The sequence below is a fragment of the Simochromis diagramma genome, unplaced genomic scaffold, assembly GCF_900408965.1.
Source record: "Simochromis diagramma unplaced genomic scaffold, fSimDia1.1 OVJJ01000326.1, whole genome shotgun sequence".
Taxonomy (NCBI): Eukaryota; Metazoa; Chordata; class Actinopteri; order Cichliformes; family Cichlidae; genus Simochromis; species Simochromis diagramma.
The window spans coordinates 269,227-293,780 of NW_024387042.1; the positions used below are offsets into that span (position 1 = coordinate 269,227).

General features: G+C 43.2%; 2 protein-coding genes across 2 annotated transcripts; both read right to left on the reverse strand.

The window, feature by feature from the left end:
- Positions 1–4,310: 4,310 nt before the first annotated feature.
- On the reverse strand, positions 4,311–5,956 carry LOC120741597 (nuclear factor 7, brain-like). Its single transcript, XM_040044568.1, has 2 exons — positions 5,797–5,956; positions 4,311–5,695 (listed from the first exon to the last, which is right to left on the reverse strand). The coding sequence occupies exon 2, from the start codon at positions 5,676–5,678 to the stop codon at positions 4,311–4,313; it is 1,368 nt and encodes a 455-aa protein (XP_039900502.1). The 5' UTR covers positions 5,679–5,695; positions 5,797–5,956.
- Positions 5,957–13,587: 7,631 nt separating this feature from the next.
- LOC120741596 (E3 ubiquitin-protein ligase TRIM35-like) lies at positions 13,588–15,323 on the reverse strand. Its single transcript, XM_040044567.1, has 2 exons — positions 15,167–15,323; positions 13,588–15,065 (listed from the first exon to the last, which is right to left on the reverse strand). Exon 2 carries the CDS (start codon positions 15,046–15,048, stop codon positions 13,663–13,665), a length of 1,386 nt encoding a protein of 461 aa, XP_039900501.1. The 5' UTR covers positions 15,049–15,065; positions 15,167–15,323; the 3' UTR covers positions 13,588–13,662.
- Between the last annotated feature and the right edge of the window lie 9,231 nt (positions 15,324–24,554).

Here is a 24,554-nt window from a genome sequence, read left to right on the forward strand (position 1 = left end):
GGTTGACTTTATCAGACTTAGACACTTAAAATACATGAAAATCAAATTGCCTCACTTGAGTTCATGTCAGTTGCAGCTGAAGACAACAAATTTGTTCAGTGGACTCTAAAAAGACATGCAATGAACTTCATTTATGTAATTTCCTCCAGCGGGGCTCCAGAAATCGAATTCATCAAAGTCTTTGAACTATAAAGAGTTTCATTACCAAAGTAAGGCTCTTTGACTGTAATGTGCAGTTACCTGACTGTAGTATCCCTACATGTCCCAGCTACTAAAAAAGTCTTCTAACATCTTTCAGCTGATTCTAAGTTCAGCCCAGTCACTTGTATCTCCACCTTCTTCCTAAACACCCCAACAGTCAAATTTCTTATTTCTAAAGATCACGAGAACACGTAGGTGAATATCTTACTCTGCTTGTCGCATGCAGTTCACTTATAATCTTCAGAGGAAATTATTTGTGGTGAGGCTGAATGCAAAGTTTGTTGCTCATTGAAAACTGGCACTTCTAATAGCTTTCAAAGATAAAAGGTTCCCCCAACAACCTTGGACAGGCCATTAGGCAAGGCCAGGGGCCACTGTTTTAAAATAAAATTGGAATAGCAGATGAATGTTGAGACCTAAGAGTGTAGTGAGATGACAAAATAGAACTGGTGGATGAGACTGAGAAATAAAACTGCAAAAGGAAGAAGGAAACCAAGACAGTATCCCCGCTTTTTTTTTTTTTTTTTTTTTTTTTTTTTTGGCCTGTCCCGTTTGGCTCTTTTGCCATCAGAATTGTTGTCTAAAGGCAAAGAAAGATGCCCAACGGATTTACTTTACCAAACTGACCATCCCAGCCTTGCCGTAATGGTCCATTTGATTCACCTTTTATTGTTTATTTTATTTTCACTTACTGAATACGGGACAGACTTGACTGGGGGAAAGAAGGGGAGAAAGAAAGAGGGAAAGAGAAACAGCTGAGAAGAGGGACGGGGGAGAAGGGCAAAAAACCAACAGAACGGGCAGAGAAAAAAAAATGCATATATCAATCACCTGGATCACCTGCTGAGAAAGAAAAAAGAAAGCAAGCAGAAGAGAACAAGAGTAATAGAATAAACGACATGTGTGGAGAGGATTGATTGGAATAGTGATGATGATGTCCACTTTCACTGTCAATTATCAGTAAACACTTCATCTGGCTGATGAATCTTCACATGACATATTACAAAGTCTGTATTATTAACTCTGTAATTAGGCGCCATTCTTCTTATTTTACGGCGATGTTGTTCAATCGGGGAACGCTCTCTGTTGAGGAGAAAAGCATGAATTTGTTTGTATATGGATTATCCATTGTTTAAATGTCCCAGTATCGAAAAGGAGGCAGAGCTGTTGAGAAATGCTAGGAGCTAACTGGGCGCTAACCATGTCATTCAAATATATTGAATGTCGCAATGTTGGCAAAGAGAGGAAGTCACGTAAGATTTGCGCATGCGGGGTACCGATCGGGTTTCTGGTACGGATTGGGTAGCGACACCGCACAATCACATAGAGAGCAGTGGTGCATACCGATGACAACATTAACCCTCGACTTGGGTTGTCTTAAAGAGACACTATACCACTGTGACTGTTACAACCTGTTCAGCTGTCGAGTGATTAATTGCAAAAGTACATGGCGGCAGGACATCACAGCAGAAGCATACACCATAATGTGTTGTACATTATTATGTGCATATTATATGTATTTTTTTAATATAATGTTTTGCAAACATCAAAAATTCACAAGTAAAGAAAGAACACACCATGGCAAATTGTTTAAATAAGGAAAGTTTGTTGATCAAAATGATTTATTATAGAAATAAACAACAATTTTTTCACCTCAAAAAAAAAACATGCTCACAGCAAGACAATGTTGGCCCACAGAATTGTGAACTCCACTCTGTAAAGCAGGTAATCGTAATGAAGCAGTTTGTTTTATTTTGTAGATTCAAGCTGCTCTTCATATTTTTGGCCACCAGATGTCACCAGACAGGACTGTGTTGAAAAGGTTCGAGAAATTAATTGTTTTTTAATACAGTGGCTTGTAAAAGTATTTAAGCCACCTTGAACTTTTCCACATTTTGTCACATTACAGGCACAAACATGAATCAATTTTATTGGAATTCCACGTGAAAGACCAACACAAAGTGGTGTACACGTGAGAAGTGGAACGAAAATCACGACTAAGGGGGCTAAATAATTACGCACACCCCACTTTGCAATTATTTATTTGTAAAAAATGTTTGAAATCATGTATGGTTTTCGTTTTGAACGAGCTGACGGTTCACTCGTTAAGCTGAAAGAAAGATGCTTTAATCACAGCAGTCACACATGTGTCCACTGTACCATCTGGGAACTCTTCTTGTTTACACTCGTAATAACACAAACACTAAATCCTCCTGTTTGTAGCAGTGTATACACCTGAGACTGTCACCTGTCTGTCTGTCCTGCACTCTCTCTCTGTTTCTTTCTCTCTGATTGTGGAATAAAAGTATGAACATGTGTTTATAAGTTACACTTGTGTTTGAATCCTGCAGCTTATCACACATTTGATTTCCATGTGTGACGACTGCAAGTGTCCAGAGTGAGGACAGACTGAGGGACCCACTGCTGCACATCATCTGTGAGGCTTTGCACCCCTGATGATCCACCAGGACAAACTCAGCAGTGTGTGAGGAAGAGGAGGAGGAAGAGCCATCAGCAGCTGACAGATGGAGAGAATAGACAGACTGTTCCCTGTTTGTGAAGGACTGCTAGAAAAGTTTAACATAACTAACTGTCTGTCCTGAATCAGTCTTATTAGGTAATGTTCAAATAATTTTATCATTCCAGTGTTTTCAGTGTGGGAGAAAGTACTCAGGGCCTTCAAGTTACACACTATGAAAGGCAGCGCGACGGAGGCTAGACCGTCCCATTTCACAAGCCTACAAGCCTCACACTTCTGGCCTTAGCGGTCTTTGAGTATACGGCAATTGAGGACTGTTGAGCCTGCGTACTTTAAGGCTGCAGACCCTGAACTGGGATACAGCCACAGCCTATAAATACACAGCAGGAAATGAGGGAACTACACACAGGAGGAAGACACATCTGAACCAAATGAGTATGATGAAACACCAAGCTACATACACTGACAAAAGACATGGACTTTCAAAATAAAACAGGAAACATGATGTGTGAGTGGAGAGAAACATGGAAAACAACAGAATAAAAAAAACTAAGGGAACCACGGCACAAGAACTCACACCACAATAAAAACTCAGACACATAAGGAGACACAAAGGCCAGAGACACAAGGGGTAATCCAATAAACTAAACATAACCACCTAGGAACCACAGAATAATGTATGAACTAAAAACATAAAACTAAGAAAGTTAGATCAAAATGACCCAGGACCGTGACATGGCATATATAAATGATTGGGGAGATAATCTCTCACTCAGAGAACCAAGGTTACAGAGAAACCATATATTCACTACTGGTGATAACGTGTTCACAGCTGAAAATCTCACAGTGGTTGGAAAGCATGAAGGAAAATGGTGGAGCAACTTTATTTGTAAAGACTTGCTTTTTTTGCCTGATTGTTGAGTATGACACTGTCAACAGGGTGAAAAGATTGATTTTCTCCTCACATGTTGAATTAGAGCACACATGAAGGGATTATGAATGCAGGTTCATGTTGGATAATCATGTCAAGTTTACAGGATTCAGACTGGAAATGTGATTTCTCTTTAAGGCTCTAAAAACTGCGCTTTGCCCCTTTAAATCTCTTCCCCTCCTTTATTTGTACTGACAACGAGCGCTCTGAATCCACACACACTTTCAGTTCTTCTTCTACTGTAAACGAAGGAAAAACGAGCTGATTAAACAAGCTCAGTCATTACAAACTTCTGCTGATGTTTCCATGAGAAGCAGTCGGAGATATTCCTCTGGCTGGACGACACACACTGCTTTGATACAAAATAAAGCTCAGATGACTTTCTCTACACTAATTTATCTCATGACTTTGAATCCCCCTGAAGATCCTGACAGTGAAGCACGTACATAATACTCCAGCCTTTCAACTCTGAGCTTATTTAGTTCTATTAATACACTGAAATCTCATTTGTGTCATGAAGAAAGTCTTTAATCAAACAGAATTCAAAGATCAGAAACATTTCATATATGGAGTTAAACATGAATCATTGTTTCAACAACATATTTATTGTTGTCATAAACAGACAAGAAGACAACAACAAACTGCTCCTCCCATTCAACACATGTCAGTCCATATCCCAGCAAACTAAATCATCTCCATTTACACCTTCATTGGCAACACCTTCATTTTACTATCAGTTTCAATAAATGGAAACATCCTGTGAGTGAAAGTGTGTGTGAAGGTGTGTATGTGTGTGTTAGTATCAGGATCAGAGAACGACAGCTTTCCTCTGTTCCAGTCCAGATTCACTCTGATCCTCTGGAACTTCTTCGCAATTGGGAGAGCAGTGTATAGAGCTGATTGTGAGAGTGTGTAGTATTTACTTAGGCTAAACAATATTGCCCATAATCCAAATGTTATGATTCCCTTCCTCTGCACAGAATCTGTTAACACACCCAGTCTCCACCATGTACTGTCTCCAACATCAACATCCCAGCTGTGAGTCCCTGAGTTAAAGCCCTCAGAGGCAAGAACAGGGAGGAAAAAATCAAACCACTCTGGATTATCAGGAAGCTGCTGCCTCTCTCCTCCTCGTCTCACACTGGTCAGATCTTCAGACAAGATGAGGTTTGGATGAGCAGTGTTTGGGTCCAGAATGAGAGGAGTGTAGGAGACCATGTCCTTCATGTTGTTCCAGATGTTGAAGGTCAGGTTGCCCAGGTGTTTGGCCTGGTCTATCAGAGCTCCTGAGGGCAGCTGTGGATCATCCAGCAGGGGGCAGCGCTGGACTCTTTCCACTGCAGCCTTGTAGTTGTGCAGGAATGAGACGTCTTCAGCTCTCAGCTCCTCCTCTGTGGCTCTGACTGTGTCTGAAAGAGCTGCTATCTCTCTGCTCAGAGCCTCCATCTTCTCCTTCATCATCCCACTCTTCTGCTCCTCTTCCTCCCTCAGTGCAGCCAGCCTGGCCTCCTCTTCCTCTGCTAGAAACTGCTGAAGCTTCTTAAACTGCTCCTTAATCTGCCTCTCTGTGTATCGGGCCTGGACCTTAATGTGTTCTGCTGTTTGATCAAACTCCACTTGAACTTCTTCACAAACCTTTAACTTCTTCTTTAAGGGCTCCAGAGTTTCCTGAAGTTCCTTCTTGTGTTGTTGTGCAGCTTCATCGATGGGTCTGAATCTGTGATTGGTGTGTTTTTCTGAGTCTCTGCAGACGACACACACTGGCTGCTGATGGTCCAGACAGAAGAGTTTGAGTTTCTCAGAGTGCAGACTGCAGAGAGCCTCTGAAGCTCTCTGATCTCTCTCCTGTAAGAACGACTCACACAGGTTCTTTAAAGCCAGATTTAAAGGTGGTTCTTCCCTTGAAGATCTTCTCTTACAAACTGGACACTCGTGTGTTGGTCTCTCTCTCCACCGTCTCTTCAGACAGTCTTTACAGAAGCTGTGGCTACATGACAGAAGAACAGGATCTCTGAAGACCTCCCGACAGACCGGACAGCAGAGATCCTCCTCTGATCTGGAAGCCATTGAGTCTGTGAGTGAAGCTGAAAACAGCAGACAGGAAGTACAGTCAGTCCTGGCTCCCCTCCCTCCTCTACCACCTTCACTGAAACTTCCTTTGAGTCGTGTTTTTGCTCAAACTCACATTCAGTGTGTGGAGCATCAGCAGCTTGAAGCAGCAGTGTTGGAGTTTTCCACTTTTCTCTCCTGTAGCTGGACTCACTCAGTGGAAGCTGCTAGTTTGGTCTGAGCTCAGTCTGATCGTCTGTGCGTCTCTCTTTACTGAGGAAGAGAAACAGCCTGTTTCCTCGTTTTTCTCAATTGAGTCATGTGAGGGGCAGAGCTTCATACACCTTCCTTTTACAAAGTCTGTGCATCTCTCTTTAATTAGGAAGAGGAACAGCAGATTTCCTGGTTTGTTGCAGATAAATCATGTCAGGGGTGGAGCTTCATTCGCCTTCCTTTTATGTAGGCTGTTTCTTCACTCCTAAACGAGTTTTTCATACCTCTACTTAGACATTTTACCTGGTTGTAGCTGAGAAAAAGGTTTTGCTTGATTTCACTTGCACAGGCCACGACATAAAAACATTTTTGAATTTTAGAAAATAAAGTGTCTTTCACTGGTGCAGCTGTTTGTGAGTTTTTTTTAAAACTGTTACTTGATCTTCAAGTATGTCTTTCTGTTTATTTGACTGCATTACATTAGAGAGTAACGCAGGAATAGAAACATTTGATTTCATGTGTTTAGTGACAAGAATACAAGTAATCAGCTCATTAATTATAAATCCCATGAACTTGTTTCTCAAGGAATCCTTTTTAAAAATTATATTCTTACAGAACATTAGAACAATAAACATTTACTGAACAGTTGTTAAAAATCCAAAACTTTTTCATATTAAGAAAATGTTTTCAAGACATTCAGACTTCAGTTTAATTTACTAAAAGATTAAGAACTGAGGAAACCTGTCAGGGTAAATAGGATTCATCTTTTGGGGTCTGTCATGGTCCCCGTGTCTGCCCAGCTGGCCCAGGTTGTCTATATGTGTTTTCTTGTTTTCCTTTCTCTCTCAGGCTCACCATGCGTTGCCTGGGTGGATCTCATTGCGGGCTCCTGCCCCTGGCCCTCAAACCTTTAAGTCATTACGTTAAGTCATCATGCACCTGGGGTGCATTACCTTATCAGCATCCACTACATAAGGCTGTGGCTGGGAACCTCTCCACGCTGGACTATTGAATAATCTCGTTAGTAAGCCTTCGTTCACTTGGTTCTAAGTTTCTTCTTCATGTTTCACTGGTGTGACCTCTTGTTCCTGTGTGCAGGTTTCCCCGTTCCTTGGAGCCCTGTGCGAGCTAAGTCGCTTGTGTGTAGCATTTGGAGCTGTGCAAAGAATCACCCGTGTGTGAAGAGCCCCTATTCCTTGACCTCCCCTGTGCCCCCCTCTGGATTCCCCTCTCTCACCTCTGTATACAAGAACCCGGTGTTGTGTGTAAATAAAAGGAACTGTATTGTGCTTTTCGGTCTGCGCTTGAGTCCTTCCTGCCTTGTGACAGAATAGTCCACAACTATGGACTCTGCAGACTCTGCTTCCCCCGCGCTAGCTGCTGTCACTTTGGAAGGATTACTGCAGCTTGTTTGACTTGTTTGTGAAGGCGGAGAAGTGCGAGTTTCAGGTGGACACTGTGGCGTTCCTGGGATTCCTCATCACACAAGATAACTTAAAAACTGACCCAGCGGTCTAAGCAGTTCTGGACTGGCCCCAGCCTCCCAACCGTTGACAACGCCAGCGTTTCCTGGGCTTTGCCAATTTTTACAGATGGTTCATTAAAGATTTCAGCCCGATTGTATTACCGCTCATATATCTCTCCCAAAGTGTGTATTCAGTGGAATAGGGCAGCTCGGGAGACGTTTACCTGCTTAAAGGAGAGCTAGCTGCTGCTGAGGGTTGTCTTCATCTCCAACCAAAAGTTAATCTACATGGTTAACAAATGTCTGAGCTTTATCCTGTGTATCAGTCTGGCTTGGGCTACCATTATTCTCCTGACAGGAAGTGCTCTCATTCTTCTCATCAGACTTGTCGACAGATGTCACTCATTGCTCAACAGCCCAATGATGACTTTGAATTGATTATAAAAATACAAACGACAACTTCCCTATTACTGATTTGTCTCAAAGGTAATGAATCAGAAGAGTCGACTCCCGTCGAGTGACAAACCTTTTTTTTTAACAAAATTTGCTGTGTTACAACAGCCTTTAACTGTCTTACATCGCATACAGCACCATTTCTACGATGAATATAAACACAGTTATGATCTGTGAAAAAAGTCAAGATTGTGTGTTTTGTGGTTTAATATTTTGTGCCCCGGGTTTCTCATTGGCTCATTTTCTTGCAGAGCCTTAGGCATGAATGATTTGTTGACAAACAAAGCAAACCCTGCAAACCCTTGGCCTTCTTTTAATGACCTTCATGATGTAGTCAGCTGAAATGGTTTTCACTTCACAGGTGTGCCTTGTCAGGGTTCATTAATGGAATTTCTTTACTTCTTAATGGTGTTCAAACCATCAGTTGTCTTGTGCAGAAGTCAGGTTGGTACACACTGAAAGCCCTGTTTGACAACTGCTAGAATTCATAATATGGTAAGAACCAATAAGCTAAGTAAAGAGAAATTACAGTCCATCATCACTTTAAGAACTGAAGGTCAGTTAATCTATGACGAAACTGGCTCACATGAGGACCACTCCAGGAAAGGAAGACCAAGAGTCACCTCTGCTGCTGAGGATAAATTTATCTAAGTCACCAGCCTCAGAAATCACATGTTAACAGTACCTCAGATTAGAGCTCAGATAAATGCCACACAGAGTTCCAGTAGCAGACACAGCTCTACATCAACTGCTCAGAAGAGACTGCATGATTTGGGGCTTTATGGTCAAATCACTGCTAAGAAACCTCTACTAAGGAAAAGCAACAAGCATAAGAGATTTGTTTGGGCAGTAAAGGTGCAAGAATGGTCTCTACATGCAGGATTCCCACTGTGAAGCATGGGGGAAGAGGTGTGATGAAGTGGGGGGGTGTTGCTGGTGACACTGTTGGGGATTGTGATTGAAATTTCTTCATTTTATGTATTGATCGCATGTTTTAATAATATCACTTTTTTGTCACTTATATAAATATAGGATAGCATCACGAATACATACGCACAGTGGGGCATTCTAAGTTCATGGGAATGTGAGACTCCTTGTCCTCATCTGGGGGAGGTGGGAGGATTCGGGATGTAAATTTTTCAGATGATAGCTAAGTGAAAAATAAAGTCATAACTTTCTCTTTGAAAGGAAGGTTTCAAGGATGGGGCTGAAGGCTTAATAATCTCTGAGCCGAACAACACATGAAGCAATCATAACCTTGATGGTTTATCCTTTCTGTCAGGTTGCGCTGGTTTTGGAATTTCTGCCAGAAATTTCATCATCTGCAGGCTTCTTCAAACACAGAGAATACAAACTGTTGGCCCTGGTCTGAGAGAAAACAGGTTGATGAGTATTTATGGGTTTAGTACATGGGATACAGTTTCTGTCATGGCCTTCCAAAGGGGGAACAGTTCTATCTAAATTGTGCAGCAATGCACAGAGACTTTTAAATATAATTTTCTACTTTCACTGAGGGGAAAGGCCACATGAGGTCACTGTCTCAGGCACAGCTGATTTAGATCTCTGTGGTGGCCCAGAATGTTTCAGTTTTGTTTATTGCTCGGGTTTTAGGTTCCCTTGAAAAGTAATATTGTTGATGTTAATTTGGTAATGCATTTTGAATGCATTTAGATTTTCCTTTTATATCAGTTTATGTGTTTTATTCCACAATACTGATAGACCGAATATAATGTGCTCATTTGCTTTAAATTGGAGATTCAGTTTATTTTGTGTTTTTGACATTTTGTTTCCAAATGATTTGTAAATTCTTATTTTTGTGTCACAGCACTGAAAGGAGGTAATTTCGAAGCTGCATATCACCAGTGTGTTTCTGCAGTAACTACAGAGGATGGCTGTTTTTATGTTTTGGATTTATTCAAAACTTTTGTTTCCTTATTCAAAGCTGAAAGCCCAAAGTGGGTGTGACTGGGCAGAACCTTGTTGGGGATCTTGTGTGCCTTGGTTTTCTATGTACGGCTGGTTTGACTGCACCGTAGTGTGTGTAAAGATGAGATGTATATGTGAATTAATAAACTATTTTACACTCTAAACCACATCTTTGTCTGAAGTATAAAAGACCTTAGTACCTCTTTGGTAAAAGATATGGGTGAAACTGGTGTCTGAGGAGGATGTGCGGAAGTGCTTCAGGAAGGTGAACGCACGCAAAGCTACTGGTCCGGACGGGATTCCCGGCCGCGTCCTCAAGTCATGCGCGGCTCAGCTGGCTGGAGTGTTCACGCACATCTTCAACCTTTCCCTCTCTCTGTCTGTAGTCCCAGCCTGCTTCAAAATGGCCACCATCGTCCCTGTACCCAAATCCTCCACCATCTCCTCATTGAACGACTGGCGACCTGTAGCCCTGACCCCCATCGTGAGCAAATGCTTCGAGAAGCTGGTCAGGGACTTCATCTGCTCTGCACTACCCGACTCACTGGACCCTCTACAGTTTGCATACCGCCACAACAGGTCCACTGATGATGCCATAGCCCTGACACTACATACTGCCCTGTCACACCTGGAGAAGAGAGACACGTATGTGAGAATGCTGTTTGTAGATTACAGCTCAGCATTCAATACCATCGTTCCCTCGAAGCTGGACAGGAAACTGCAGGATCTAGGACTGAGCAGCTCCCTCTGCAGCTGGATCCTTAGCTTCCTGTCTGACAGACGCCAGGTGGTCAGACTGGGCAGCATCACCTCATCCCCCATCACACTGAACACTGGTGCTCCACAGGGGTGTGTACTGAGCCCTCTCCTATACTCACTCTACACCTACGACTGCACAGCCACTAACAACTCCAACATCATTGTGAAGTTTGCGGACGACACTACAGTGGTGGGTCTTATCACCAACGGTGATGAGACGGCTTACAGGGAGGAGGTCAGCGCCCTGACCCACTGGTGTCAAGACAACCATCTCACCCTCAACGTCGCAAAGACAAAGGAGTTGATAGTGGTGTGTACTTCTCTGATAGGTGCAGAGAAGTACACACCCCCATCACCATCAACGGCGCTGCTGTGGAGAGAGTGAGCAGCTTCCGGTTCCTTGGAGTACATCTGGCTGAGGATCTTACGTGGTCAGTACACACAAACAAAACAGTGAAGAAGGCGCAGCAGCGCCTCTTCTTTCTCAGGAGACTGAAAAGATTCGGCATGAGCCCCCGCATCCTCGGGACCTTCTATCACTGTGCCATTGAGAGCATCCTCACTGGATGCATCACCACCTGGTATGGCAACAGCACCGCCTACAACTGCAAAGCTCTCCAGCGAGTAGTGCGGTGCTCTGAACGGATAATTGGAGGTGAGCTTCCCTCCCTCCAAGACATCTACAGGAAGCGCTGCCTGAGGAAAGCGGGGAGGATCATCAAGGACTCCAGTCACCCCAGCCATAAACTGTTCAGACTGCTTCCATCAGGAAGGAGGTTCTGCAGCATCCGGTCCAGAACCAGCAGACTGAGAGACAGCTTCTTCCACCAGGCCATCAGACTGCTGAACACGTCATAGACACCTCACCTTCACTACTGGAACTTCAACATTATGCACTCCATACTGTACAGTAATGCCACTGTTTTGCACATATTCAACTCTGTATATTTTATTATTATTATTATTATTATTATTTTATTATTATTATTTTTTTACTATTTAATTTGTAAAAATGTGTATACACACACACACACACACACACACACGTAGGAAAATATTTAGTATACACATCCAGAAATGCATACACTATTATATATTGTACATATATTTATTAGTTTCAGGTCGGCCATTCTTGTATTTTGCTCGTTTGTGTTGTTGTGTTTGCACATCTCTGTTGCTTGTGGGGCTCGCACACAAGAATTTCACTCGCATGTGCTGTGCCAGTGTGCCTGCACATGTGATGTGACAATAAAAGTGATTTGATTTGATTTGATTTGATTCAATCAGGATATAAAGCGAAAAGGCGCTACCGTAAAGACTGGTGTAAAAGCGCACGGAAATTTATGCGGCGGATAGGAGGCGGCTGGCTTGACCGCGGCTCACAAATGACGGCTCACTTTACCGCGGTAGAATCCCCCGCCGCCCCGCCATCTCTTCCCTGTGCCGCAAGCAGCAGGCGAACCTTGCAAATAAAGGGCGCCCTTACTCCCAGCAAATGGCTGTAAGAACACCGATCGGTGCCTATGCCATCCCCAAAATGCGCTGGCTGTCGGGGCAGCATGAGTACGAGCAACATTTTTCTTTTTGCTGCCGCCCCCGACCACGATGCGCCACAGGCAACCGCTCGTGTCGCCCGTATCAAAAACCGCTACTGGATATAAACCAAGTTTAGGTGTAGTTTATTTTTGGTATGCTGACCTTTTTGTACTGGGAACTAGCTAGCATGAAGGAGTTTCTATACAGCTGGGTGGGTGCTATGATGTTACTGATGTTAAACTTTATTTTGTTCATAAGGTTAATTAGTAGAGTTGTCAACCGTCCCCTAAAAAACGGAATTGTCTCATATTCAGAAAAAATATTACGCGTTTCGTATTGAGGTGAAAAGGAAACCGGGATGTCCCGTACTTCAGCTACAATGAAAAAGAAACAAAGCTGGAGTTATTCTGTGTGTTTGCTGCACAGCTGTTTCTTCTTATCTCATTCTCTCCCTCTCCTGTTTCTACTTCAATCATGAAACTGATCAATGATCAGCTGATCAGCTTTTCTGTCGCAAGTCCTGTCTCTCTTGTTTGTTTATCGCCCACTTTGCACCAGAAAGAAGAAACCAGTGGATGTCATGCTAAACAACAGCAGCAGGTTTAAACTTGATCAGTTGTTGTTAGAATTTATTTAATATCACTTTTATATTAATAGCACCCTGCTGACAGTCTCAGCAGGGTGAATAGAAATGAAAATGAGATTGATTTTCTCCTCAGACATTGAATTAAAGCACACAGGAAGTGATTGTGAATGCAGGTTCATGTTGGATCATTATGTGAAGTTTACAGGATTCAGACTGGAAATGTAAAGTCTCTTTAAGGCTCTAAAACAGCGCTTTGCTCCTTTTAATCCCTTTCCCTCCTTTGTTTGTCCTGACAGTGAGCGCTCTGAATCCACACACACACTTTCAGTTCTTCTTCTGCTGTAAATGAAGGAGAAACGAGCTGATTAAACAAGCTCCGTCATTACAAACTTCTGCTGATGTTTCCATGTGAAGCAGTCGGAGATATTCCTCTGGTGGACAACACGCTCTGCTTTGATAGTAAATAAAGCTCAGAAATTTTTCCTTACCCCTGTCAAGACTAATTTATCTCATGACTTTGAATCCCCCTGAAGACCCTGACAGTGAAGCACGTACATAATACTCCAGCCTTTCAACTCTGAGCTTATTTAGTTCTATTAATACACTGAAATCTCATTTGTGTCATGAAGAAAGTCTTTAATCAAACAGAATTCAAAGATCAGAAACATTTCATATATGGAGTTAAACATGAATCATTGTTTCAACAACATATTTATTGTTGTCATAAACAGACAAGAAGACAACAACAAACTGCTCCTCCCATTCAACACATGTCAGTCCATATCCCAGCAAACTAAATCATCTCCATTTACACATCAAATAGAAACATGAATCACTTGTAATGATTAGAAACTTGATAGAATTTCAAATCTAGTTTGGGGAGTCATTCAGTGAGAAACAGTGAAATGATTTTCCATGTGAAAAGGTGGACAGCAGAAACAGAAAGAAACAGTGAAACTAAAAGAGAAACAAAGAGCTTTGGAACAACGAGGCAGCAGGAGGACAGCTGCAGTTTAACAGCTTCAACTCACTGACAGGAAACAACATTAGAAACATCATCATCCTCAACTCATCTGCTGCACTGACACTGACACCTTCAACGGACACACCTTCACTTTACCACCAGTCCATATGTATGGAAACATCCTGTGAGTGAAAGTGTGTGTGAAGGTGTGTATGTGTGTGTTAGTATCAGGATCAGAGAACGACAGCTTTCCTCTGTTCCAGTCCAGATTCACTCTGATCCTCTGGAGCTTCTTCTGGACTGAGAGAGCAGTGGATCCAGTTAATGGTGAACATGCTGAGTAGTTACCTTTGTAAAACCCTGTTCTCCATAATCCAGCCTCTATGTCTCCCTTCCTCACAGACTCTTCTAACACACCCAGTCTCCACCATGTACTGTCTCCAACTTCAACATCCCAGCTGTGAGTCCCTGAGTTAAAGCCCTCAGAGCTCAGGACAGAGCCGTAATCATCAAACCTCTCTGGATTATCAGGAAGCTGCTGCCTCTCTCCTCCTCGTCTCACACTGGTCAGATCTTCAGACAGGATGAGTTGTGGATGAGCAGTGTTTGGGTCCAGAATGAGAGGAGTGTAGGAGACCATGTTGTTCATGTTGTTCCAGATGTTGAAGGTCAGGTTGCCCAGGTGTTTGGCCTGGTCTATCAGAGCTCCTGAGGGCAGCTGTGGATCATCCAGCAGGGGGCAGCGCTGGACTCTTTCCACTGCAGCCTTGTAGTTGTGCAGGAATGAGACGTCTTCAGCTCTCAGCTCCTCCTCTGTGGCTCTGACTGTGTCTGAAAGAGCTGCTATCTCTCTGCTCAGAGCCTCCATCTTCTCCTTCATCATCCCACTCTTCTGTTCCTCTTCCTCCCTCAGTGCAGCCAGCCTGGCCTCCTCTTCCTCTGCTAGAAACTGCTGAAGCTTCTTAAACTGCTCCTTAATCTGCCTCTCTGTGTGTCGGGCCTGGACCTTAATGTGTTCTGCTGTTTGATCAAACTTCACTTGAACTTCTTCACAAACCTTTAACTTCTTCTTTAAGGGCTCCAGAGTTTCCTGAAGTTCCTTCTTGTGTTGTTGTGCAGCTTCATCGATGGGTCTGAATCTGTGATTGGTGTGTTTTTCTGAGTCTCTGCAGACGACACACACTGGCTGCTGATGGTCCAGACAGAAGAGTTTGAGTTTCTCAGAGTGCAGACTGCAGAGAGCCTCTGAAGCTCTCTGATCTCTCTCCTGTAAGAACGACTCACACAGGTTCTTTAAAGCTCGGTTTAAAGGTGGATCATAAACTGATAATTTCTTACAAACTGGACACTCACATATCCGTTTTTTTCTCCACCATCTCTTCAGACAGTCTTTACAGAAGCTGTGGCTACATGACAGAAGAACAGGATCTCTGAAGACCTCGTGACAGACCGGACAGCAGAGATCCTCCTCTGATCTGGAAGCCATTGAGTCTGTGAGTGAAGCTGAAAACAGCAGACAGGAAGTACAGTCAGTCCTGGCTCCCCTCCCTCCTCTACCACCTTCACTGAAACTTCCTTTGAGTCGTGTTTTTGCTCAAACTCACATTCAGTGTGTGGAGCGTCAGCAGCTTGAAGCAGCAGTGTTGGAGTTTTACACTTTTCTCTCCTGTAGCTGGACTCACTCAGAGGAAGCTGCTAGTTTGGTCTGAGCTCAGTCTGATCGTCTGTGCGTCTCTCTTTACTGAGAAAGAGGAACAGCCTGTTTCCTCATTTCTCTCAGGTGAGTGACGTGAGAAGGCGGAGCTTCATTAAACTTCCACTTATTTCACTTAGCTGGGCCCACATCCTCATTTTAGGTTTAACAGCATATTTAGCAGACAAAGGTGAATCTCTTAGACATGAACTGAGCTACGATTTGGGAAAAACCTTGGAGGGGATTGGCGGGGGGCCTGGTAGATCTCGATGTACTAATAAGAAGTGAATAAGTGAAAGGATTCAAAAGGGGAAGAAGGGTGGGGCAGGAAAACAAGAACAAACAGCTTGTATAACTGGGGGAATCATATATAGATATGTTCGTGTAGATAGTGTTTGGAGGCGTAGGCCTGCTCCTAAAAGATATTTTATCTCCAAAAATGTGAGTGTGAAAGCAGAGCGCAGATAACAAAAAGACATTGACATGATGTTAAATCAATATCAGGCAATTCCGTTCAATTAACATTGAAATCTGACATTGATTTTACATCACTTCTGCATCCTCAATTAATATTGAAACAATGTTAGAGTTGGATATCGGAATAATCTTCAAATTTGACATTGATTTTACACCACTTTTGCATCCTCACTTAATAATGAAAAAAATCCTGAATTCTAGTGTTTATTTTCCACAACATTTGCACCCATGGTTAATATTAAAATAATAATTACATCATGATTAAAAATAAAGAGGACTTAATAGGTATTTCATTCAATACTAAACCACTGCAAATTAATCAATCAATACTTAAACCTGCGAAAAAGACAATTGTGTATTATCTAAAAACAGGATTACCGTATATGTTAGACATTTTCTTTCAGCTTACCATGTTCATTATAATATCCCTACAACATTAAGCATCGGGCATTATGTAATTAACAAAATAACAATACACATTTTTGCATCAAGAAAAAAATATTATCCTATGAAGACGTTTTTTGTTAAATGACTTATTTACAACTCATTGTTTTTAGTTTACTCCAGGATCGGGCTGGATATCGGGCATCCTGCACCCCCCATCCGGAGCATAGCGGAGCCATTTCTGCATTCCTTAGGCGAAGTCAAACTCAGAAACTGCGTTTACCTCCACCTGCTCAGTCATATGGAGGACCACAAGAGCCACACGCATTGAAATAAAGATTTCTGTGCTTAAATAATGAATTGTAGAATAAATTCTGCATTTGTAAATTCATTTTTGAATTGCACTTTAATAAACTGCATTTCTGGATGGACCTGGGCTCCCTTGCCTTGGTGGGTACCAGATGACGGGGGTGCCTACTGGGGTCAGCGGGGGAGCTGGCCCTAGGGAGGGGCATCCTCCCCTCCCTCCTTTTCCTCCCCATACCCGGCTACCTCCCTCTTCCCGCTCCACCACACTCACCCACACAGGTAGGGCCTTGGGGTGCGGGTGTGTCACAAGGGTGCAGGGGAGACATCCCCCCCCTCTGTCCCCTTCTGGCCACCTGTGCCTCAATTTTATCTCACAACTTAGACATCCACATTACTTACACTCTCATAAGACACACACATATATATAGGGCCTTGAGGGTGGGCACGTTAATGGCGTCCAGTGGACGGTCTGTGTACTCAAACCTACCTCTGGCGCTGGTGCCCACCTCTCAATTTTAAATCCATGTAGACATTGAGGGTTCTCGGGAGGGGCCATGCTAACACCTGCTGCTCTCTGGCAGCAGCACCATGCTCTCCCTTGTTTTAAATGCACTTTAGAACAACACGCAGCAACACTACACATGAGCGGGAGGAGGGAGGTATGGGGTCTTCACACACCCCCGTTCTCTGCTAGCCAGCTTCTTGTTTAATTGAAACAAGAAGCTTCTTGGGATTTAGAGAAAGGACATTGTTGGATATCTCACTGTTTGAAGACTGTATTTCAAGCACTGTAATTAAATGCACTGTCGGCTTCAACCCAGAGCTCCGCACCTGAATCCATACCGCTCATTAGCCCTGACAGATAAGAAGACTAAATAACAGCAAGTGTCTTACAGGTTTTTCAGGTGGAGGCTGAAGGGAAGACAGTCAAAGTGGTCCGGGTAAGTGTCCAGAAGCCAAGGTCCAGAGGGAGTGTTTTCTGTGAATCCTTTGAGCAGTGGCATGGAGGCACGCAGGGGAATTACCAAACAGACCAGCGCCTGGTAGTGGTATCACAAAGACTAAAATATTGGACCAGAGGATTCCTGAAAACCACAGCAAGAAAACACCAGGTAAGCATACGTTGAACTTTATGATGGAGCAACTTGGCGGACTCACACTAATGCAGGTTAGCAGAAGATCTGGCAAAGCATTATTGAGAGCACTAGTCTTAAATGCAGGGAGCCCAAATTGCAAATCGTGATTGAAATGAGGTAGCTCCACCCAGGGTTGGAAACTCCAGCTCTATGGAAGAATACAGCCACTCATTCAGACCATCAGTCAACTAGAAACTACTGACCCCTGCCGTGCCACCGCACATCTAAGATACGCCGGACTGAGTAGGCCGGGGGTCCGTTGATGAGCTGGGGTGGAGGCAAGAGTTCGGATGGTGGGCACAGAGCACTTAAAAGCACCACTTTGATTTGGAACACGCGGAATGTGAGATGGACCCACATGGATGAAAGAAAGCTTGAGCATGACAGCTGCAGGACTTAGCACTGTGTCAATATCAAAGGGCCGAGGATACTAGGTGAAGGTTTGCGAGAAGATGTCCAGAGCGGAATGTCTTTTGCAGCCAGCCACACCTCTTGTGACAGGGAGTATGTAGGAGCCCCTGTACACAGCAAAATCTCCAGTGTTAAATTAACACTGGAGAGTGTCTATATGGGTCCACACCTCTGAGTGTTAAATACAACACTGTTGAGTTTTAAATTAACACTTTTGACAGTGTTATATGTTTAAAAGTAACCTAGTCAGTTTTGAAGATTAACAATGGCTAACACTGAGCAGTGCTGATTTTCTAACACTGGAATATTTCTAACATTTTGAGTTATTTTCCAGTGTTAGAAAATCTGCGCTGCTCAGTGTTAGCCATTGTTAATCTTCAAAACTGACTAGGTTACTTTTAAACATATAACACTGTCAAAAGTGTTAATTTAAAACTCAACAGTGTTGTATTTAACACTCAGAGGTGTGGACCCATATAGACACTCTCCAGTGTTAATTTAACACTGGAGATTTTGCTGTGTATGCTCTTGGTTGGCATAATGAAGCTGCTGTGTCACCGAACGAAGCAGGGCCTCCCGTGTCCATGACCAAGCGTGGCAGCAGCACTGAAGGTGATGCTGTACTGACGGCACAGCAAATTCAGTTTCCTGCTCTGGGAACAGCAGGGGTTAATAACCTAAAGATTCCTCAAATGGAGAGAGACCTGTAGCAGAAGAAGTGAGTTTGTTGTGAGCATATTCGACCCATGGAAGGTAAGTGTACCAGGAGACCCGGGATATGGGTAGTGATGCGGGAGAGCGTGGCTTCTAGCTCCTGATTGAAGCGCTCAGTCTGACCATTAGCCTAAGGGAGATATCCCAAACTGAGATATGGCTTTGGCCCCTAGGGATGTACAAAACCTCTTCCAGACCTGTGGAACAAACTGTAGTCTCTTGTCTGACACTATTTCCATAGGTATCCCATGTAACCTGAATACCTGTTCAACCAGTGTTTTTGCAGTTTAGGAAGCAGTGGGGAGCTTTTCTGGGATTATGACGGTAAGCATGGTTGTTTTCCCAGAGGAAACTGGGTGACCAGTGACAAAGCCTAATATTATATTTGACCATGGCCTGTGAGGTGTGGAATAAAGGCTACAAAAGTCACGCAGGATGCAGAGTCTGTACCTTATTTCTGGCACACTGTTACGACCCGTCTAGGGCCAGGCCATAACATGAGCGAGGCACTCGCTTCCCCCCCAAGACCCAAGCAGTCACACGAAACAAATCCGTTAGATATGAGGTGATTTATTTACAATGTGAATAAAGAGAACCAAAACCAACACTTCAGGGTGAGCCAAGGCCAAAACAATAAACAAAACAAACCTACACAAATCCCGCACCCCTGACCTTACCAAAACAAAGTCAAAAAATAAAGACAGAGTCTAACCTCCTTAACTAACTCAAAACAGGAGAAAACGGGTGATCAAAAGAAACGGCAGCTCACCCCTACCCACTCCACTTCCACAATTTTCAAGCGTATACTGCAGCCAGCGGCTACCACAGGACTACTGCTGGGTGATGAGGAGAAACGCGAGGACCTCTCCCGCTGTAGCACTCCAGACTCCTTTTAATGGGCGGGTCCTCCAGCTGGATCCAATCACGCCGGGGCAGTATGTCCACACACCAATCGGAACAGGGCCCTGGCACAGCTAAATTAACATAGGAAAAAAACACAACACCTGCACAAACAAACACATGGACATACAAGTTCGTAACACACACCATGAACCGAATGGTATGCTTTTCAGAGGTGGAGTTTGGTGAATAATGTGCAGCAGAAATGTAGAGCTGATGAGTGGAAGGGGGTATTTTTTTTTTATGTTTTTTTTTTTTGAGGCCCTGGAAGTCAGGGGCAATGCAAGTCATCCTTTTCCCCTACAAAAACAAACCCTGCACCCATTGAAGTTTTCCATGGCAACTCATTCTAGTTTTGACAGATTGTACTGGTGACTGGTGGGTAGACTGGCACTGAGAAGGAGTTCTATGGTGCAGTCGTGGAATGGTGGAAGTGACAGGGCTTTACTGTTATAGAAAATCTCTTGGATGGAGGTCATGATAAATAGCGGCCACCCCTGAACCCTGAACCATGAACAGATGATGAAGAAAGGCAGTTTCTCTCTATGGTTACCGTTAGCACTGGCCAGAAAAGGGCAATCCAGGGGCAGGAGAGGTATATTTAACTGACTAGCCAGATACAAATCAAGGGGTTATGTTCACAGCCTGAATCAACAAGAGCCTGAAATAAGTGAGTGATCTGGTTTATGATTAATGACACCGAGAGAAGAAGACAGGGCTTGTGAATCACATGAGGACATCGGTAACTATAACTCTTTTCTCCCTTTGTATTGATAATTGTCTGAGGGAGAGAGAGGCTAACTCCTCAAAGGTGGCTGGCTTGTCAGGTGAGGCCATTTGATCTTTCATAGCTTCATTCAGGGAACAGAGGTAAACTCCCTGAAGGGCTTGACCCGGCCAGCCTGCCTCTGCAGCTGCGGTCCGAAAGTCTATTACATAATCTGCGATTGTACGCCGGCCCTGACTGAGGTTTAATAATCTCTGAGCCAAACAACATATGAAACAATCTTTACCTTAATGATTCATCCTTTCTGTCAGGTTGGGTAGTTTTAGGGATGATGTTTTGAAGTCTTTTTCTTCCAGAAATTCCATTGTCTGACGGCTCCTTTAAATACAGAGAATACAAACTGTTGGCCCTGGTCTGAGATAATATAGGTTGATGAGTATTTATGGGTTTAGTACATGGGATACAGTTTCTGTCATGGCCTTCCAAAGAGGGAACAGTTCTATCCAAAGCGTGCAGTAATGCACAAAAGACTATTAAATATAGGTTTCTACTTTCAGTGAGGCCTAATCACACCCCCACCATCTGACTGGAAATGGTCAGTGTAAATGTTTTAACAGGACTTTGCACAATTTATTGCACATTCTAGATACCTGGTTTGCACGTAATATTTTCTTTCAGCGGAGCCACTACTGCTACTCTGGGCTGTGTTACAGAAGAGCTGCTGCTGTGCCCTTCCCTTTTTTTCCCACTTTGTTTATTCTGCTTTGCGTGTGGTTAAGGGAGTGCCCAACTCTATAATGTCATGGGTACTAGTTAGCATTAATCTTTGTTTATAAGTTCCTTTGAAAAATAATGTTTTTAATGTTAATTTGTTAATGTGTTTTGAATGCACTGATTTTTTTTAATTCTATAGCACAATCCACAATACTGGATAGTTTCTTTGCTTTAAACTGGAGATTCTTTTGTTTTGGACATTTTGTTTCTGAATGATTTGTAAATTCTTATTTTTGTATCGCAGCACTGGAAAGAGGTCATTTTGAAGCTGTATATCACCAGTGTGTTTCTACAGTAACTAAAGAGGGTGAAGAGGACGACTGTTTTCATGTTTTGGATATATTCAAAACTTTTGTTTCCCTTATTCAGAAGCTGAAAGCCTAAAGTGGGCGTGACCTGGTGGTGGTGTCAGGTTTTTCGTTGTATTTTTTATTTTTTTATTTTTTTCCTGTCCTGTTTGGTTTTTTGCCATCAGAATTATTGTCTAAAGGCGAAGAAAGATGCCCAACGGATTTACTTTACCAAATTGACCATCCCAGCCTTGCCATAATGGTCTATTTGATTCACCTTTTATTGTTATCTTATTTATTTTTTATTTTCACTTGCTAGATAAGGGACAGACTTGAATGAGGAAAAGAAAAGGGAGAAAGGAAGAGGAGGAAAAAACAGCAGAGAAGAGGGACGAGGATAAAGGGCAAAAAACCCCAAAAAACCAACTACGTAAATAAGCAGACAAAAAAAAAATACATATATCAATCACCTGGATCACCTGTTGAGAAAGAAAAAAGAAAACAAGCAGAAGAAGACGAGAGTAATAGAATAAACAACATCACGATGATATATGGGAAAATAACAGTAAATACTAAATTTTTTTTTTTCTTGTCTGTCCCATTTGGTTCTTTAGCCATCAGAATTGTTGTCTGGAGCTTTCCTCTCTTCAGGAACTCTCTGCAGGAAGGGGAGATATAGGAGAGGTGGAGGAAGATCTCAGCCTGGGCGTCTATTGTCTTATGTAGTCTGGAAGATGAGTGGATGGTGGGGTGGGTGCAGTTTTCTCTGTGGTGGGGTCGGGTGGACTGTCCCGGGCTCTGTGGGGCCGGGAGGCGCTGCTGCACTGGGCCCCGGTCTGGATGGGCCTGGGCCCCCTTTCCCTGTCGGGTCGCGGAGTATGGGGGTGCCTACTTGGGTCAGCGGGGGAGCTGGCCCCAGGGAGGGGTCACTTGCCCCTCCCTTCCTTTTAAATACACGTAGACAATAATCGGCTATGTACCACAGGCCTTCAAGCTGGCTGTAGTTAAACCTTTACTCAAAAAGCCATCTCTAGACCCAGCAGTCTTAGCTAATTATAGGCCAATCTCCAACCTTCCTTTCATATCAAAAATCCTTGAAAGAGTAGTTGTCAAGCAGCTAACAGATCATCTGCAGAGGAATGGTTTATTTGAAGAGCTTCAGTCAGGTTTCAGAGCTCATCACAGCACAGAAACAGCTTTAGTGAAGGTTACAAATGATCTTCTTATAGCCTCTGACAGTGGACTCATCTCTGTGCTTGTCCTGCTAGGCCTCAGTGCAGTGTTCGATACTGTCGGCCATAATATCCTATTAGAGTGATTAGAACATGCTGTATGTATTACAGGTACTGTGCTGCAGTGGTTTGTATCATATCTATCTAATAGACTCCAATTTGTGCATGTAAATGGAGAGTCCTCTTCACACACTGAGGTTAATTATGGAGTTCCACAGGGTTCAGTGCTAGGACCAATTCTGTTTACATTATACATGCTTCCCTTAGGCAGCATCATTAGAAGACATAGCATACATTTTCACTGCTATGCAGATGACGCCCAGCTCTATCTGTCCATGAAGCCAGATGACACACACCAATTAGTTAAACTGCAGGAATGTCTTAAAGACATAAAGACCTGGATGGCCGCTAACTTTCTGCTTCTTAATTCAGATCAAACTGAGGTTATTGTACCCGGCCCTGAAAATCTTAGAAATATGGCATCTAAGCAGATTCTTGCTCTGGATGGCATTACCTAACGCTGTGAGGAACCTTGGAGTAATTTTTGACCAGGACAAGTCCTTCAACGTACATATTAAACAAATATGTAAGACTGCGTTCTTCCATTTGCACAACATCTCTAAACTTAGAAATATCCTGTCTCAGAGTGACGCTGAAAAACTAGTTCATGCATTTATTACTTCCAGGCTGGACCACTGCAATTCGTTTTTAAAAGGATGTCCAAAAAACTCACTGAAAAGCCTTCAGCTAATCCAAAATGCTGCAGCAAGAGTCCTGACAGGGACTAGAAAGAGAGAGCATATTTCTCCTGTTTTGGCTTCCCTTCATTGGCTTCCTGTTAAATCCAGAATTGAATTCAAAATTCTGCTCCTCACATACAAGGTCTTAAATAATCAGGCCCCATCTTATCTTAATGACCTTGTAGTACCATGTCACCCTATTAGAGCGCTTCGCTCTCGCTCTGCAGGCCTACTTGTTGTTCCTAGAGTATTTAAAAGTAGAATGGGAGGGAGAGCCTTCAGTTTTCAGGCCCCTCTTGTGTGGAACCAGCTTCCAGTTTGGATTCGGGAGACAGACACTATCTCTACTTTCAAGATTAGGCTTAAAACTTTCCTTTTTGCTAAAGCATATAGTTAGGGCTGGACCAGGTGACCCTGAATCCTCCCTTAGTTATGCTGCAGTAGACGTAGGCTGCCGGGGGATTCCCATGATGCATTGAGTTTTTCCTTTCCAGTCATGTTTCTCACTCACTATGTGTTAATAGACCTCTCTGCATTGAATCATATCTGTTATTAACCTCTGTCTCTCTTCCACAGCATGTCTTTATCTGTCTTCCTTTTCTCACCCCAACCGGTCGAAGCAGATGGCCCCACCCCTCCCTGAGCCTGGTTCTGCTGGAGGTTTCTTCCTGTTAAAAGGGAGTTTTTCCTTCCCACTGTCGCCAAAGTGCTTGCTCATAGGGGGTCATATGTTTGTTGGGTTTTTCTCTGTATCTATGAAGCGCCTTGAGGCGACTTTTGTTGTGATTTGGCGCTATATAAATACAATTGAATTTAATTGAATTATTCTCAAAAATAATTTCTGAAAGTGGAAAAAAAAACCCAGAAGTAATAATGTGGAAAAACGCAGTTCTTTCTGATGTATAGTAATCCAGTATTCACAGATATTATCAGAAACACAAATACAGTATTTCAAATATTTAACATCTTCCTGCATTAATCCAGACACAAAACTGCCAAGTTTGAAGCTGGCTCATGTGCACACATGCAGCTTCAGTTCAGAGACAAATGGCAGCCGCACAACCGACAGTGTGTGCGTTCATAAGACCAAACCACACACACTCACACCCCACACTCTCGCCCACGTGTGGGCCATTCTTGAAATATAAAGAATGACAACTTTATTCCTGGACTCTGGCAGTTTGTTCCTCTTGCATCTGTAAAGT

Excerpts from the sequence above, each read along its gene's own strand:
- LOC120741597 (XM_040044568.1), bottom strand. The coding sequence starts at position 5,678 with ATGGCTTCCAGATCAGAGGAGGATCTCTGCTGTCCGGTCTGTCGGGAG.
- LOC120741596 (XM_040044567.1), bottom strand. The coding sequence starts at position 15,048 with ATGGCTTCCAGATCAGAGGAGGATCTCTGCTGTCCGGTCTGTCACGAG.